The 19576-nt window shown below is 28.9% G+C and overlaps 1 protein-coding gene across 10 annotated transcripts in view; it reads right to left on the reverse strand.

Annotated features, from left to right (window-relative positions):
• The window catches only part of LOC107451346 (latrophilin Cirl), a 627655-nt gene that overhangs the window by 60810 nt on the left and 547269 nt on the right, over positions 1 to 19576 (reverse strand). For all 10 annotated transcript variants that reach the window (XM_071177653.1, XM_043039805.2, XM_071177651.1 and 7 more), the window contains 2 exons: positions 10650 to 10699; positions 3519 to 3630 (listed from right to left, as the gene is read on the reverse strand). In XM_071177653.1, coding sequence (XP_071033754.1) covers positions 3519 to 3630; positions 10650 to 10699 — 162 coding nt within the window. The remainder of the gene's footprint in view (positions 1 to 3518; positions 3631 to 10649; positions 10700 to 19576) is intronic.

Genomic DNA, 19576 nt, shown 5'->3' on the forward strand with positions numbered 1-19576 from the left:
TGATCTTTGGTAAATATACGAAGAAAATTACCTAATTAAGAATCCTGGTTAATTCCGTAACACTAGTTTTTTTTTTATTCTCCTCTCAATTCGGTATTCAAAATTATTAGCAATTCTATTCCGTAATACTGACTAATGTACAGAGAAAAATATCTCTTTTATTCCGTAATCTTGCTTAATGTAGAGAAAATTACCTACACAGTTCAGTAATCTAGATTAATGTATTGATAAAATTGAAGTATACAATTCTGAAATCATGATTAATGCACAGAGAAAATTAACAATTCTATTCTGTAATCTTTGGTAAATACACGAAGAAAATTACCGACTAAAGAACCCTGGTTAATTCCGTAACACGAGTTTTTATCTCGATTAAAAAAAACATTTGGTGAACTAACATTCACAATTTTCCTTGAACTTATGTTGCAAAGAAATTGCACTTCCAAAAATAAAAATATGATTTTGCACAAAGAAGAAATTATATTATAGCAGCAAATACACTGTCAAAAAGTAAAGAAGAAAAGGACGAGGACAAGAAAACGTAATATGCAGGACAACATAAAAGTCTTTAAATTTATTGAAAGAAATTTCTTGCATTAACAAAGAGTTTCTAAAACTTACACATTATAAAATGACAATAAAAATCATTTTAAGCATCAGAATTACCAGTTGTGGATCTTCACGTAAAATGAAAGCATTATTACGAACGATATTAAAGAAAACAAAGAGTATAGAATTAAATATAGCGAAAATAAAATGAATATCGTTTGTTGTTATCATAAGCAAGGAAATTACTGCGTTTATATTCCATTAGTTTGATCTCGTAAAGTCATAATCATGTTAAGCATTATTTTTAAAATAACCCTAAATTCGAAAAAATAATGATGTTAAAAAACAGCTTTTGAAATGAAATATCATCAAAGGAAGTATCATCAGTCAAAGGAAAAAAGATCGTCTGACATTTCCTCTATTTTTATGACCTTTTATATTCATTAAACAGAGATGCAAGAGTAGAATGAAACGAATTTAATATCGTCTGCAACAACAAACGTTTCAAGCTAAAACCTACGGCAAAAATAGAATAAATACATAATATATAAAATATTCTTTTTTGAAAATCTATTCAGGAATTCTATGACGACAAAGCACATAAAAATTAAAGCAAATATTAAAATTTTCGTCAACTTGATTCCTAAGGAACAATTGTCCTCATGATGAATGAAATCCCTTCCTTTTCAAAATGGCGCTATTCTTGTCACGTGACTTATCTCTAACCACGTGACCTTGGTGCCAATTTGCAAACCCTAATGGAGGGTGCCATTAAAGTGTCATTAACTCAAGAAAAGCGAGAAGAGTGTGATGACTCCCTCGCTTTATTTTGGAAGTTTTCTTCGTGGTTTACAAGGAAAGCCGCCAACTCGCACAAAAGAACAAGATAAAAAAAAGATGAAAAAATAGTAATTACCCGCTGTGAAAAATCTCCCTTATCCCGACACTAACATGAGATTTTTGCTGCCGTCTTATTTAGTCGTTCATCATAATTTGAAAGCGAGTTCTGTATAGTTGCATTTAAGCACGTCGCATTCGAAAATTTGTCGCGTAATGAAATTGCTTTAGAAATACCTTGGAGAAAATATATTAATATATTCGTTTATCAATAAGCGCAAAAATGAAAAAGAAATGTACTTTTGAAAATAATTAATGTTTAAAAAGATAATTTACTTATTTTTTATGTTTGCTTATCGTCTAAAAAACTAGAATACACGCACAAATTAGAAGATGCATGTACTGTGTTAAGAAACATCTTAATGAAATTTAGAAAATCAGATTTAGTCTGGAAGTCTTAAGTAAAATATAGTTTTAATTAAAACATTCTAATGCATGATTATGATTTATAATAAATAAACAAATTTAAAAAAAAAAATTCTTGAGACCGAAGTGAAAATAATAAAACGTATCTATTTTTGTTTTTGAATGTTTTACGTAATTTTAGAGAAAATTAGATTAATAAAAATAAATTACTAAATTAGGGAGGAAAATAAATAAATAATTAAAAAAAAAAAACAAGCATTTCTTAACTTGCATTTTCTACTTATTCATGCTTAAACTGATTTTTCTGCTTTTAAATTTTATATTTTATTCTGGTAAACTATTCCATAATAATAATGTAAATGAAATAAAATTTTATATTATAGCCTTAGGCTAACTCTAATTTAAATTTAAAACTATATATCATATATTGTGTGAATATAAAAATCGAAAAAAATATTTTCTGATAAAATGTTAACAGAAAGAGTTATTACTTCCCATGTTTAAAATACATTTACTTATTTTTTTAAATATTTTATAGCATTAAATTTAATGATATTTTTCTAGTCAGGTAAGTGAAAAAAATATAAAATACGCAAAAAATAAAAATTTGCAAAAAAAAATAAATAAACAGTTCCAATGAAACGAAATCCCAAAAGGCTTTGGGCGAAAATTACAAATATGATGTAAGATTAGGTGCAAATAAAACAAACTTATGAACTATTCATAGCAAGATGAAATACATGGAAGCGTTAGTTTCCACAAGCATAAGCATCTATTTTAAACTAACAAACAAAATAAAAATAGCCATGAATTTATAAACAAGCGTAGTAACAATAAATTATTCATTGGTCTAGGATTTCGATTTTTTATTACTAAGAGAAGAATATATACTTTAAGTTAGATGAACAGTGGTATAATTGACGATGTATAAATGATAAATACTGGACACTGATAATGCTTATTGTTCTTTTGCATGTAAATATTTATATAAATTATTTGAGTGAACGATTAATTACAGTAACAGGGTGAAAAACAAAAACATTGCCGCGTTAAAAAATAGTTGAGTTGTTTCGTTTTATGCTGCATAGTGTATTTTAATCTGTACCGATAATTAATTAAAAAAACGCTGTTTTTAACACTTTGATGCAGGAATTTTATTAAACAAATTTATCATACTTTTTTCATTATTTTGTATAAATTTTGCTCAAAATAAGTAAAACTATTATATTTAGCACTTAAATAATTTATGGTTGTGAAATACAGCAAGAAACAGCACTGTCTTTTTCTGCATTAAAAATAAAATCTTCCAAACAATGATTTTTCAAATTTGCGCTTATTTAGATCTAAGATAAACAGTTATTCTTCATTGAAATTTCTTTAGTTTACGAAATCAGGTATTGATAAAATTTTGAATCTGAATGAAAGAAAAAAATTTCAAACTACTTTTTTTATATTTTAGTACAAATATAATTTGCACTATCTAACAGATTTTTATAATAACTATTAAGACTGCTTTTAGAATTTAAAAAAAAAAAAAAATCTATTTTAGCTTGTACTTAAAGTGTCAGGAAAAAATATATATATAAGAATTCCATCTTCATCATTACCATTGTCCAAAATGATTTTTGCATACTTATTCAAAGGGAGGTATTAAAAATGTATTTTTGGTTATGATACGTTAAGAACTTTCATATGAAGCAACTTACCTGTGTTTCTGTAACATGCATGATAATAGCTAAATTTGTTAAATGGCTGCATTGGCACACTGTATGGCTTCGATTCGTGTATTTCAGCCAACACCCTTCAGTCGACCAACTCCTACAAATCACAAATTCAGTTAGTTTCATCAACGTATTGAAAATACATGAAATTAAAAATATTTTAACAATACAGTAATAATAAATGCAAATTTAGAGACGTATGACCATTGCTGTATTGACCTTCGGGTTTATCTTTTTTTTCTATTCGATGGACAGTTTCAAAACTTAAAACTTTAGATACTGGCATATAGCTCAAATAGAAATTGCAATTTAGCAATGTTTCTAACGACATGAATGTTCAAATCTATTTCAATGAATAAATTCACTGTACTTGTTCGGCCGCTAATTTACAATCCAACGGTCTTTAACGACTCGATCTTTTTTTTTTTTTTTTTTTTTTTTTTTTTTTTTTTTTNTTTTTTTTTTTGGTATGGAGGATTTCCTCTTGGCTGCAGTTGGTTGCAATTATAATGTAAGCTTTTACTTCTTTAAAATTTGCTAAATGAACTAAAAAAAAGTCAGAAATGATGGTTTTCTTTATTTAAAAAAATGCCAAACAAATAAGCTGGTCGTTAAAAGCCGCTGGATTTGAAAATCGATGTCGGCCCGTGGCAGAACAGTGTAGAAAGAATCAGACTCCGGTCCAGAGGAGGCGGGGTTCAATCTTCTACTCCTCAAGATCCACCTAATAATACATAAGATATACGAGCTCGTATAATCTGTGGAATTTAAAATCCTGTGTGTCGTTGTCGATCGCTGAGCAGTAAGTACCCTGGGTACAGAAATCAGGAAAAAATTACCTTCTCCTTCAGATCTATATCTAAATTGAAGAAAAGGGATCACGAATGAGTGGTGCTATCATCTATCTGGGGAAACTTTTTCCTTTGCGGTGCTCTCTTGTCAAACGAAAGGCGCACTTCGATGTTATTTGAAAAAATTGAGACGCTCTTAGTGCTCCCAATTTTTCTTAACAATAATGCATCACAAATGTATCTTAACGTATCTCACTATTAAATTGAAAGACATTTTAAAATTAAATGGAGTCATAAATAGCCCTTGGTATGAAAAAGCTAACAAAAAAGTAATATCAGATACATATGAAAATTACTTTTATTTGAGGCATTTTAAATTTAGTTATAACCTTTGTACTAGCAAGGTTTGATACTATAAGATGGCATGCAGTAGATAATACGATTGTGAAGTAAACGAATTAGAAACTGAATAACACACATGCTATAGAATCGGCAATACAGCGTGATTCGGCAATAGGCATAGAATCGGCAATACGATATTACGAACGAATTCGATATCGTGGTGTAAATTAAATAAATAAATTGAGAGGCAGTTACTGAGATGCCCTGGGAATCATGCGACCTGAAAAAAGCATATCCGTCAGACCTAAATGTTTTTGAAAACATCAAGAAAAAAAAATTAAGAAAAAAAAACTTATTTCATATTATAAGTTATATTTCTTCAAATGCTGTATTTTATTTTACTATTTCAGTAAATATTGACTTAAAATTATTAAGTCCAAGAGAGATAGCTATTATAATTTTGAAAAGTATTAAAACTACAATTTATGCCACATTTCATATTTTTCACGTGATTGATGATTGATTATGAGATCAAAATTAGGAAATTATCCTAACATTTCGCTTCACTATACATATTTTTTTCTTTTAAGCAATGACATTTTTCAAATGCATTGAAAATCCTTATGATTCTAAAAATTTATTTTTATTTGCTTATAGAAATAGTTTACATTCTTTGAGTTTCGCTGTCGTTTTTCGAATAAATCCCATTTATTTGAAATACAAAGAATCTGGAATTGACAAGAAGTTACGCTAAAATAATATTTTGACTTTCTCGAAAATCGGAATGATTTTGGCGCTTTTGGAGTGGTTTTTCCCCCGAAATTCCCTTTGATTATTGACATTTTCATAAAAAGAAAAAAGGAATTTCCCTTCGAAAATATGCATAATTCAATAAAAATAGGCAAAGAGCATTGAAAAAAATTCCATGGATTCAAAATCCAAATCACGTATTACTTTGACATTCGCCTCAGAGAAATTGAGTGTTTTCATCGAAACTGCGAAGGTTTCTCCTCTGTTGTTTTCTGAAAGTTAACTGTAACTTTTTTCTCACATCATTTGACTAGCTGTCAGGAACATATCAATAACCGTGATGCGTCGTCATGCTTTGTGAAATGCAACATTGTAGTTTTAGAGGGTCATTTTTTCCCACAGGGGTAGAGTGGATACATGTTTTGTGTTAAGATCATAAAATATTAAAAAGTAAGCTTGCGTGTTATAATTAATATTGGAGATTAATATTGAAAATACAGTCGAAATAATTGATAAGAGTATTTATAATTTGCTCATTAACTAGAATCGGCAGAAATTAGCAAACATCAAACTATAATGATAAAAAACGAACTAGAGGGTGTGTGTATAAAAGCGACTTCAGTTTAAAAAAATTTTATATTTGCTAATTAAAATAACGTCTGAGGATTTCTTTTTATTTTTATGAATGAACTTCAGCAATTTTTAGTTCGACGTAAAACACGTTTGGCACGTCACGGATAACCACTAAACCAATCATCTTGATTTCATACCTTCTAAGGAGATGATCGGTAGTACAGTATAGCTTCATTTATGCGTTTTTCAGTAATGCGTCTTTTTTATTTATACGTCTTTTTCGAGCCGTGGATGCTTAGGGTATAGAGCACTCGGCTTCCAATGAGGTGAACCGGGTTCGAATCCCAGCGATGGCTGGCCGATACGAATTCCCCACCCGGTTCGCCGACCTCAGTGGTAGACGGATCATGGGTTAGAGTCCCCTTGCCGCCAGGCTAACGTAGAAGGTTTTCGTGATTTCCCTCTCCATGTATCGCAAATGCGGGTTTGTTCCATCAAGAAGTTGTCCACGAAGGCAAATTTCTCCCACTGTTTGATCCAGGAGTTTCCTTGCCTTCTGGATTGGGTTTAAAATTACAAGGCTATGGAGTTGACGTTAGTAGTCGTAAACCCAAAAATTGGGTCAGCTGTTCAACGACGGTTATAAAATTATAAAATATACTTCTTTTTCATTTATACATCTCTTTTATTTATACATCTTTTTCATTCATTTCGTCGTTTCATAGCAGTCCCAGTACATTCTTAATCTATTCAATGTTAAAATATTTCGTTCATACGACGACAAAAAAAAAAAAAAAAAAAAAAAAAAAAAAAACTTGCATTTCTACTTTTATGGAAATAATTGTATACATTTCATATACTTAATATAGGAAATAAAGGAATGTTAAGATTTCCCCCCCCCCTTTCTGTAATGAATGGTTTGTTTACGAAGTACTTCTACACTTTTCTCTACCAATAATTTCAAATGCCAAATTAACGTAATCAAAACTATATTTTTAACGATCGATTTCTATTAGCAACACCTTTTGATGGTTATTGCAGTTGCACAATTCCTTTCAAGATGTTTTTATGTATTACTTTTTTTAAGATATATTTATTACGACATTTTAATGCTTACTTGACATCGTTTTCATATATTGCTTATAAACATACGATTTTTTATAATTTTGAACAGAAAGAATTTGATTTAAATCCTTCAGAATTTTTAAACTCAGTCAAAATCTTTTTTTTTTTTTTTTTTTTTTTTTTTTTTTTTTTTTTTTTTTTTTTTTTTTTTTTNTTTTTTTTTTTTTTTGGTGACTCCAATTAAATAAGTTTTAAGAAGTTCATAAAAAAATTCCTCGTTAAAGCGATCGTAATAACCGGGTTTCATAAAAGTTCTTTTTAACTTTAAACCGACCATTCATTAAAAATTCTCTACTTAAACTTGGGATATCGCTAAATCAGGGCCTGTAATAAACGAGCTCGACAGTATTAGGTTTGGCGTAATAAATAACTTCCGTATTGAAAGTTTTGTTAAAAAAAAAAAAACAGCAGCACATGTAAATTAAGTTTAAACATAATTCATAAATTCAAATTTATAACTTGAACGCTCTTTACACAAAAAGTCTTATTAGATTTCATTAACTTACAGGCTTCGTAGTAAGCCAGAGAAAAACTCTGGCCAAAATCACGAATTTTTTTTTCTTTCTTTTTTTTGAACTGTATACATATATCAGATTACTTTTGCAAACGGTAAACTAAAAAATTTATAAAATGCTCTACTTAAGTGTAATAAAAGGAAATTTTATTACAAAAGAATTATAAAATATACATTTCGTAATTTTAAAAATACTTTATTTGTTGGATGATTCCTCAATTCGTAATTTAAAAATTTTATGATATGATAATAGCAAATTGAAATCGATAATTTTTAAAATCTCATGAAAGAGACGAATCAATAATTACGCAACTACAAAACTCCGCACTACAAGATTTGTTACTGCATTAGCTTAAAATAATAAATCAGCGTATGACACTTGAATTCATCACCATAAAAATTTGATGAAATAAAATTATTGTGCAATAAAATAGCGTAATTTCCATAAAGTTTCAAACAATGAAACCTGTGATTCAGGCTATATACCTGAATGTAATTAGTAGACAGTCCGTAAATTGTAACTATCGAATTTTGCGATTTCTACTAGCATTGTTAATTAAAACAAATGGATGTTGAATTAGGAATCCAATTCTTTTGATTCTTCTAATGTATTTTTTTTTTTAAATCCGCTATTGCTTAGAAACTGAGATATTCTGAACACAGCCAAAAATCAAGAATATCAGGACAAGAAGCTTAAAATCAGGACGAATAAGGAGACAATATTTTTATCAGGAACGTTAGGACAACTACGAACTCCGTTTATACTTATTAGATTAAATTACACAAAGATTTGAAGAAAAAATTTTAATTTGATATAAGTACGTTTAATTTTATTAAATAGGTAGAATTTAAGTTACTTTAACGCCTGTATCGTTTTATTTGTCCTTTAGATAAATTTGAATATTAGCTTAAGCTGATTATTTAACATATTATTTATTAAAATATGTTGTTTAATTTAATACTAAAGGGAATTTTTTTTAAATCTGATATTCACCTGATTCAGTAAGAAGATTAATTCGCTTAGAAATTCTATGAAATGAAAGTTCGTTTTGAAACGACTATTTGTACGAAATTGAAAAATAATAGTTAATTCACTGATATAAAAAATTTAAACACATACTGATTGTACGCAAATAGCACATCTCTTAATCCTCTTACCGAAATTAAATTTTAACTGTAACAAACTAAGTAATTACTAAAAAATTGACAAACATTAATTTTTAATGCTTGTTATAAGAAAACGGTATTAGTAATTAAAAATTGAATAATTCTTTTTCATACGTAGCTTAATAATTATTACAATTAAAAATACATAATAACGACAAATCGTTTTCTGCAAAAAGGACATTCATTATAGGATTCAGAAAAATAACGTTATCAGACTTGCACCATTTCACCTTTTATTACAGTCAATAACGATTTCCTCACAAAATCTTACCGGAAATAATGCAATTAGTTAATCTCGTTTTTTACGAATTCCGTTCATTTGCGAATCTATACCTGAATTAGATTGAATCCTAAATTAAGATCCTTTCATTTCATAGCATATTTCGGAAATAAATAAATAAAAAGACAAAACAATTTTCTCATTAACATACTTATCTTTATCCCCTTATAATCATATTTGCAAATAAATTTATTAGTAATATTTCAGAAAATTGTCGCATACATGTTATAAGAATTAAATAAGACGGGGAAAAAAGTTTAAATAATTTGTTCTAAGACAATTAGAGGGGAAAAAATTATTGTAGCATCGTTTCCAAAATACTTATCTGAATTAATCGTTTAATGAGTTAGACGAAATAGCTGTACTAGTGGCTCTTAAGAATAAAAGTGATTTAAGAAAGAGATCGTGACCCCACTTGGTCAAAAGAGATCTTATTTTTAATTTATGAAATATACACATATTTTATTATAATAGCTTAATATACACACATTTCAGATGCATCGCAAAAAATGAAATTAAAAAAATATGAACCCGATAAAAGTTAGGGGGAAAAAAACATTAGCTTTCTTTTTAATTTTATTTTATAACCGTCGTTGAACAGTTGACCCGATTTTCAGTTTACAACTACCAATGTTCAACTTGTAATTTTGAACCCAATTCATAGAACAAGGAAACTCCTGAATGTAGTATTGGGAGAAATTTTGTCACCGTTGAGGACTATTTGAAGGAACTAACCCGTATTTGCGTTACATAAAGCGGAAAACCACGAAAATATCCCTCGGTAAATCTGACAGCAAGGGGACTCTAACCCATGATCCGTCTACCACTGAGAATATTTTACGTCAGCACTATAGTCGATGCGAACCGAGTACAGAATTTGTATCGACCAGCCATCACCGGAATCGAACCTGGATCACCTCATTAGGGGGCTATCCCCATAACCACCACGGCTTACCTTTATCAACTTGTAATGAATGATTATCATAGTCGATCAGAGTAAAGTAAGGATAAAAATTCTCAAAAACCTGATTATTTAATTATGAAGCTGAAAGGCAATGTAACCTGACAGATGGTTTCCTTTTTTTTAAATCGCTTTTGACAATAATTCGTCTGACTTTGATAGTTTTTAAAAAAATTGCAACCTCCTAGTGTATTATCTTATCACTTCTTTTAAGACGATTTTAAAATGGTGTCTGTTTGTGCTATAACATATATGTACGGTCTCAGAATTTATATAAAAAAAATATAATTAAAAAGAAAAGTTCTAGTAAAGGTGTATTTAAATGGTGTATGCATTAAATCAATTTTCCAAAAATATCAAATCCTAAATAATTAAGTATTTGTTTAAAATTCTTAATGGATGTAAGTAACAAATATTTTTAGTTTTATACTATATTGCTAACAATAAGCGAAACCAAATGATCGTTTTATTTTATGTAATAATTACACTGCTCATTGTAAACTGACAATAAAATCGAACATAATAGTTCCTAAAAAATATAGTTAATAAATTAAATAAATCAAATAATATTAACAAATAATAAGCATACTAACAATTTTTAAACTAAGCTTACCTTGTTTGATAATCCCAAAACACGCACAATGGATTGGATACATTTTCAATCTAGAAAAGAACAAGGTCAAAAATTTAAAAAAAAAGTTCATTAAACTACAACTTAAATACATAAATTAAACTTTAAGCAATACGTGTAATAAAAATTATAATATGAAAATAATGGAAACTAGAATGTGATAAACTTTTTAACGACAGATATAATTCAAAACTTTAGTAAAACTAAATAAATAAAATTAAAAAAAAAAAACAATCTATCACAAAACACTAATCAAGTAACACTCCATTTACTAACTGTTGCCAACAAAAGGTTGAAAAATTTAATTCTCAGTAGAATAAAGCCATCGTTTTCTTAAATCCAGCAAACGACAATAACTTTTCCAAATAAAAATGGCGGAAAGAAGAAGAAGAAAAAAAGATTCATTTTTTTTAATGACATGAGCTGAAAGATTAACTTCAAATCTCCGACTCATTGATGTCTGTAGGAGTGAAATAATTTTTACCGCCACTCTTTCTCCGTCGGCCCCTACAGGGCCATTTCTGTCACCTCGTATATCAAAAACTGAACAGTTATTACAGTTTTTTTTTTTCGTCTGCCACCCCTTAACACCTCTCGTCTTTTATTATTATTTTTTTTATTTCGTAGTCTTTATTCTTCATCCGTACATTTTTACAGCTATAAAAATTGAAGAAAAAAAAAGTTGAAAAAAGTTTTTTAAGATTTAAAAACAGAGCTGTTGACCATTACAATTCGTAAGCCAGTTAATACTTCTTTTTTTTTCTAATAATAATTCTTCCACCCAGCTGAGCAAAGAAATTCGATAAGTTCTAGAAGTTCGCAGAATAGAATCGCCCCCCCCCCCTCTGATGCCCAGATTTAAACAATGGCAATAAAATAAGCTACAATGTAAACAAGAAAAGAAGAAACTTCGAAGTTTTTAAACGAACGCTTATATTTATTTTAATAACTTAAATTTCCAAATATTTTAATTTGCTAATTTACACACAAGGAGCAATAGAATTTTTCAAAATTTTAAGGAACAATACCTATTTATTTATCAACAAAAGTTTGAACGCAATAAATTATGTTACACTGCAAACAATTGTAAATACTGCAAATAAATATGGTAAACAGAAACTTCCAAGTTTAAAAAACGAACTTTCACGACAATTTTTTTACAATCTCCAATGCCAACTTAATCACAAACTATGAAAAGAATTTTGCAAAATTTTCAAAAACAATAATTATTTATTTCTAAACATAAGTTTAAAATGATCGCACTGTATATAAATAAATAAATAAAAATATCAATCTAGTTTTCAAATGATAAATTTTCCGCATTTGTAAGAAAGATTCATAAATATGATAATTTGTTTTTAATACGATTCTGCAAAATATGACAAAATTGATTAGCATGTTTTGACCCAAAATTAAATGTAATTAATTATTCATTAAAAAATATAATTTCAAGTGTTTGAATTCCTTTTAAAATATTTTTGACACAATTCTTGTAAGAAATGCTAAAAATACAATCGTTTTTATTTAAGAAAGCAAGTGATATTTTTAGGCATAAAGATAATCCAGTTTTGATTCTTATAATAAAGCAAACTTTACAAAGCTATTTTTTCTGAAAGAAAATACTTTAACAAACTTTTTAACTATAATAATGTAAAAAAAATAATATTTTAAACACTATTACTGCTAAAAATGCAATTGTAGAGGTGTTTTCATTTAAGTAAAAAAGAAGATATTCTTATTCGTGAATATAACTATTTCTTACATTAAGCATACTTAACAAAATACAATTTTTTGAAAGTAAATAAAAGTCATTAATCGTATCATTATGTCTTTTTTTAAATTTTTTTCCTAAGTTCTAGTTTTTTGCTTTCCGGCTTTTAAAAATAATGGCGAAACTTCCTCGTAATCATTAATTTTTTTAAAAAAAAATGTATTGAATTTTTTTAAAAATATTTTTAACACAATTCTTGTTAGAAAGGCTAAAATTACAACCATAGAGTTATTTTTATTTAAGAAAACCAGACAATATTTTTATTTAAGAAAATCAGACGATATTTTTATTTAAGAAAACCAGACGATATTTTTATGCGTGAAGATAACCTCAACTCTAATTCTCACAATAAGGCATACTTTACAAAGCACGATTTTCAGAAAGAAAATAAAAAATTATAAATCGTATCACTGTCATTTTTTTCTCTTCTATTTTTTACCTAAATCCTAGTTTTTCCTTTTCGATTTCCGGTTTTGGAAAAGAAATGGCGAAACTCCAAGAAAATTTCTAGCGGAAAAGAAAAGAAGCACAAGAGAATATTGCGAAAAATGAAATGTAGTTAGCTGAATTACGTCGCTGACGATTTTCCTTTCTTTTTCTTCCTGGGGGATTTATAAGAATCGCTACAGCGATTTCTGTGAAATGTTAGACAGTAGAAACGAAGTTTTTCACCTGTAGAATTGAATGGGTAGGTCTTTTTTTTTTATATATATATCATATTTTTCTTCTGTTTTTAAAATTAATCCTGTAATTTATAGCTTTTCTTCCGACTTCCGTTTAAATGGGATTTTTTTTCTCCTTTTCTTTCTTCAATAAACCTCAGCTATTTTTTAAAACTTGAAAACGGTCTAAAAAATAAACTTTTAAAGTAAAGAACGCTAAGGGGCTATTTGATATAGCTGTAAGCCAACAGGAAATAAAAATACTTTAATGTAATTATGTCTATAATTTTTTAATTTAAAACAATCACCTTTCTTTATTGATTCGAAATAAAATGAAGCACGCATTGGTTAAAAAAAAAAAATATCAAATTTTGCGGATAAAAAAAAATATATATTGATTTAAGAAAAAATATCTTTTGCTGAATCATCCAAGCTTTGGAAAACCAAAAACTTTTAAAATAAATTTTTTTTTTAAATATATATATCAACGGCAAATTTGAAAGGGGTGATTTAACAACTTTGTTTTTCTCAATATTTTTTAAAAAAAGAAAGAAAAAAGTTTGTTTTATTATAAGTCAAGGTCTTTAAAAATAATAAAAAGCTTTTTTTTTTTAATTTAATTTCATTGTTGGCCAAAACAAAAAAGAAAAAAATTTCCCTCGGAAAAAGTTTTAACTATATGGGATATAAAAATAAAATCTAAGTCATATGGGAGGCTCCGAAATCACTACTCCTAAAAATCTATGTCAAAACTGAAGTCAAATAATATACTCGTGAGTAGTCGCAAATTCATATCCACGATCGAAAAATTTAAAAAACGCTATTAAACTCTACTAAATCATTAAAAAAGAAAGGTTAAAAATATCAAAATCGGTTTGGCTGCAGGGAAAAACAGATAGGGATTAAAAGAAGGTTATTTGAAATTACATCAGGCAGTCGACTTTAATTTGATGTTTTTCATATCAGCTAACTCAATAGAAATTAGATTTCAAATGAGATTCCATGTCTTTTCCTATAGCTAAAACATTCATTAGATACCCCTAATGTGTAAAAATTCCTTTTTTTTTTTTCATTTTTGGCAAAAGCTATAAAAAATAATGTTAAAAACAGGGTAAGCGTTAAAATATACTTAAAACTATATATTCTATGGGTTACAGGACACGTTGTATTCAAATCGATCAAATTTTTCTTAAGATAAAATCCAAAAAATAAAAATTAAATCCAGAATTTAACTCCACAATAGATAAATTTTATCCAGTCGATCTATTATATTTTAACAAAACAAAAATAATTTAAGATGACCTCAATTCCTCAAATGAAGAAAGACCTAAAGGTCAGAAAGAAAGGGGAAAACAACACAGAAACACAGCAAATTGTAAGCATGTTTCCATTTATTGCAAAAACTGATCGAACACAAACCTTGTTTCCATACACAAATATCCGATGAAAGATACCTGATACATTTTCGACCAAGCCAAATTGTTATAAAAGCGCAAGGACAGAGCAATTACCGACACTGGTAAAATGTACCAAGACAATGGTGGACATTGCCTTCTTAGAAACGAACTCCACGCCTGTTTTCTGTCACAGATTCTTTCCCCTCAACCCCCCATTCTCTTTTATCGTGGAGCAACTAAACCGATTAATCGATTTCTCTTTTTCATCGACATCGTAGAACGGTGATTATGTAACAGCGTGTAGCCCCCGTAAGATTGAGTGATAATTTGAATTCGATATTATCCAGGACTGGTACACCCCCTCACCATTTCTAAATGGTACAGGAAAATGAGTATTATAGAGGGAGTGTTATGGTGTGGGAAGGATATTGAATGGAAATGAGTTTTACTCCCGAAAATTCTTTTTGTTGAGTAGTAGGTTATCAATCAGAAATATCAATGTTATGTGTAATTGAATTGTAGAGCAATCAGCAGACAGAGAGAAATTTAGATTGGATGATATCGAACATTTTAAAATCACTTCGCGTTATTTTAAAGATGAATATCTTAAAAGACATGACTTAGAGATGAGTAGAAGGCAATAAATCATAAATGTTTAATCATTTTTTTTTTCAAATATTTAAGATGGAATCGTAAGGGGAAAAAATTTTACGACTCTATTTGATGAATAAATTTCGGGCAATCATTTATTCAATCACTCAACGAGCAGTGCAATAATTATTCCTATTTAATGAATCTTTCAGATATTTAAGATAAAATCAAAACAATAATCTTTCAAAAAAGGATTAATTGTTATGTGTCAGCTATTTGTGTTTTATTTTTAGAAAAACACATTGTTTTTTTATTGTTTTTTTTTCAATTTATTAAACATTTAAAAAGGAATTGCAAGAAATTTATTAACACTTGATTCCGGCGGTATCCTACATATAATTAAAAGTATAAATTTAATTTTGAAAATTTTGGACAATTATTTATTCAATAGTTCACCAAGAAACACGGTCAAATTAATCGGATTTTTAATCGATTGTATTTTAAAAATTTAGGATAATTTAAAGCTTAACAAGAAATAAGGGCAAATTATTACAATTTTTAATCCATTCTTTACATGTTTTGAGTGATATCTCAAGAAAATGGTATTTATTTCAATAAAAGGTACAGAAGTATGCAGAACTTAATTTAATGATTTACTTTTTAGTTGGATAGGTGATTGTTTATTGATTTATATTCGTATTTAACTTTGAGATAACCATGAAAAAATTGAAAAACTTTTTTCAATTCCTTAAAGTTATCTTCGATTGTTTCATCATTCTTTATAGCTTCATGTTTGCTTTTTTTTTTTCTGTTATTAAATCATTTTGGATAATGATTTATTCTATAATACAAACAATGTCAGAAAAATTATTTACATTTCAATCAATCACTTAAATATATTTATGACGGAATGAAATAAAAAATTCTATGTAACATTTTTTAATGATTTATTTCAGTTATAATTCAAACGAAAAACGCTGAAAAAAAGATGAATATTTTGTTATCAATTCTTCAGAGATGATTTTCAAATACTTATAAAACAGAATCTTAAAAAAATTTACTTACTGTAACTAATGTATCATACTTTAGGCAATTATGTATTCAATTAACCAACAAGAAAAGGAAGAAAAAAAATTTTTTTTATCAAATCATTGACTAAAAAAATATATATAATAATAATAAATAAAACAAATAAGCGCTATTGAATATCAAATTTGAGACAATGATTTCATTCCACTGCTCGATAAAAGGAACGCATAAAAAATTACTCTAATAAAATCTTCATCAAACGTAGTGGTAGAAATCATTTGGCTATATCCAAGATGGCTTTCCTGTTAGGGATTACTTTTCGGAGAAGAGGAAATATTATACCATATCCTGAAAATGACATAACCCACTTGATAAGTTTTGGTCCCGGAAATTCCTGGAAGAAAGTTTTTATTCCAACTAAGCCTTCATTAATAAGGAACTTTTCTCTTATCTCTATGTTTCAATAGTAATAGTTTTTTTTTACCTGAAATAGGATTTTATTTGCATACGAAATAGAGGTAATAAGATTGTGGAGGAAGTAAAAAAAAAATTTATACCAAAACTGCTAAATATTAAAAGAAGGAGATGACAGCATAGATATTGAACTACTGAAATTTAATAAGGAAAAAATATCTCAGCATTACTACTCCACAAACACTGCTTGAAAGTCTCCTTTAATGGTACAAAAAAACCAGATGCGTTTAAACTACATCAAACTCAAGCGGTAATGTGGTTTTAAAGCAATGGTATTAAACGGAGTTATAAATTTAGCCAGAAAGAGCGGGAATGGAATCATGACTATGGCGGGTTTAATAGTATACTGGCAAAAAAGATCCAATTCGTAGAGGGTTCATTGATTAAGGTGCCCTTGCCGAGGGGCGAACCGTAGACACAATCATCCGTGTGACACAAATATGGATTAGTCACATTAAAACGTCCATCACTCACGAACTCGAATATGTTGAAATTCTTAAGACAGGAGTTCTTCTTGTCTTCTGAGTTTCACTCAAAATTAAAAGGCTACAGATTTGAGCATCGATGCATATAAATCTGAAATTGCTCAACTCCGCTTTATAAATTTTAATAAAGAAAAAAGAAAGAAATATCATAAAACCTGTATTTAGAAAAAGACAAAGCTCTTTGCAACATGGTTAATCATGACAACCAGAGTTTAACCATAATAATTCATAAAAACTAGTCAAATGTTACAAATAATTCTTGTTGGCGTGGCAGGTGAAGCGCTAACTAGACTAGATAGATTGAACTTTAGCAATTCATGTAATTAAGATTGAGTATTTGTAAGATTATGCGCTAAAACCTTCGGGGATAGAAGAAAGAAGTTCTAATCGAAGAAAACCAATCAAACAAGATAAAGCGAAACATTTGGTCAAACTAGTTTTGCATTATAGTTAGAAATGCGATGCTTGTTAGCTTAAGTCATTAATAAAAACTAAAGATAACACGCAAGACAAACATATTATTACCAAATTAAACCTCAACACCTAGACGAGCAAATACGCAACAGAAATAAGCAGTATTTCAGTCCTCGTTACAAACATTATAGAAAGGATATAAAGTAAAGTTTAAATTTGGCAAACTAGTCTCAAAAAAGTAATTAATCGAGTTAAGAATATCATTTATGCACTTAAGCTAACTAAAAAATAACATTGACGATTTTCTTAAGAAGTCCACCCTCTCGATCTCATTGTGATAAAGTAAACTACTAATAACGTAGGCCACCACTTAAAGCACTTCTATCACATCACTCCTCAGGTAACTAGATTAGAAGGCGCCCGACCTGCTGGCAATTCGATTAAACATAATTTTCCAGATTGCCGGCAAACTGTGAGCAGAATCTTCCCTTTAAATCGAATTAAACCTCGGAAGCCTTCCTCCCGTTAAACTCTACCCGTTAATATTCGGTTTATGAATTAGTTGAAGAGAAAGTGCTAATGTAATTTAATGGGTCGACAAATTAAGGCAGACTTTGCTGCCCAAAATACACATTGTTAAGATTTCTGGAGGGATTTTTTTTCCTCTTCCCTCTTCCGGTTTTTATGGCATCGACCCTGCTCTTAAATGCGATGTACTTTCAACCCCAATAATTATGAATAATTTACGGCAAAGATAAATAAGGTCAAATCAATAACTCACGAGTTTACAGCTCTCTTTAGTTGAATGAAGCAGTAAGCATTCTGAAATATATATAGATTTCTGCACTAAGACATACAATGCTACCACGATATTTAAAAATAATCGATGATGCAAAATAATCGAAAATTATTTTATTCAAACTTATCGTAGAGAAAGACAACATTACGCTGTCAGAAATTTTGGTGCAGGTTTAATCATTTTATCGTATACCTTAATATGGTATTTCAAAGCTCCTTCGCCGAAGAAAACAAAAGAGCTACAGTTTAAGTGCCTTACACTTGAAACAAAACTAACTATGTATATAATCATGCTGTGATGAATTATCCAGATTTTAGAAAGAGCAAATAACTTAAATATATTAAAAATTATTAAATTTTTTTAAAATAAAATCGCTAATTTAGCGACATTTTTCAACATAAATAAAAATTATCAAAGTCACTGCCTCTTATTGCAGAATTTTATGATCCCAAATATAATGTGGCTTTAGAATAAACTTTTATATTGTATTAAAAATTTAGACCTCAAACGCTTTTCGTCTTCCTAAAACTGGGATTTTTCTTTATCCATTTTCTTTATACATTTTGCACCATTTTCAAAATAAGCTTAGAGAGGGCTGGCAATAGAAACTCACTCTAACAGTCACGAGTAACTGTTGCAAACTTACAGCAGTTCTGAAAATAGCATTTTTTTATGGGAATACCACTCACAGATCTATAAATCTTTTGCTTAAGACAGGTACAAAAAGTGAACCAGATTGACAGGCCTCACCATGCCAAGCGTCGTAAGCAGAATGTTAATATATATCATTACGGCAAATATGATATTACTCTAACATTGCTGCAAAACAATCCAGAAACAGTTGGGGTCAGTTTTCTCAAACTAATTTCAAAAATTTTCCAGATTTAACTTCAACCAACATTAACGACTGTACATTAAACAGCAATACCCAGTTAAAACATCAGAGCAATATTCTGACACAGCACCCACTTCGAACACTTCGCCGATAATTCAACGTTGGACAATCGCACACCCCCGAATTTCAGGGCTGTCAATTCAAACAGGTGCACACAAGCGTGGTCAGAGCGCCTGTCCACTCCAGGAGCCCCTCCTCAAGCACACCAACGAAACTGCCACCAAAACTCATTACTTAATCCAAAAGGAGCACATTTGATGATGCCGCCTCCTGACCTGGATCAAATGTTATATCTGAAACTCAACACACGCTTTTGCGGTATTGTGTTAAAGGGTATAATCCCCTAAAACTCTCCCTAGGAGCATTTGATCTGCCGCCTAGATATTTAGTTG

Source organism: Parasteatoda tepidariorum, chromosome 2 (assembly GCF_043381705.1).
Source record: "Parasteatoda tepidariorum isolate YZ-2023 chromosome 2, CAS_Ptep_4.0, whole genome shotgun sequence".
NCBI classification, from domain to species: Eukaryota; Metazoa; Arthropoda; class Arachnida; order Araneae; family Theridiidae; genus Parasteatoda; species Parasteatoda tepidariorum.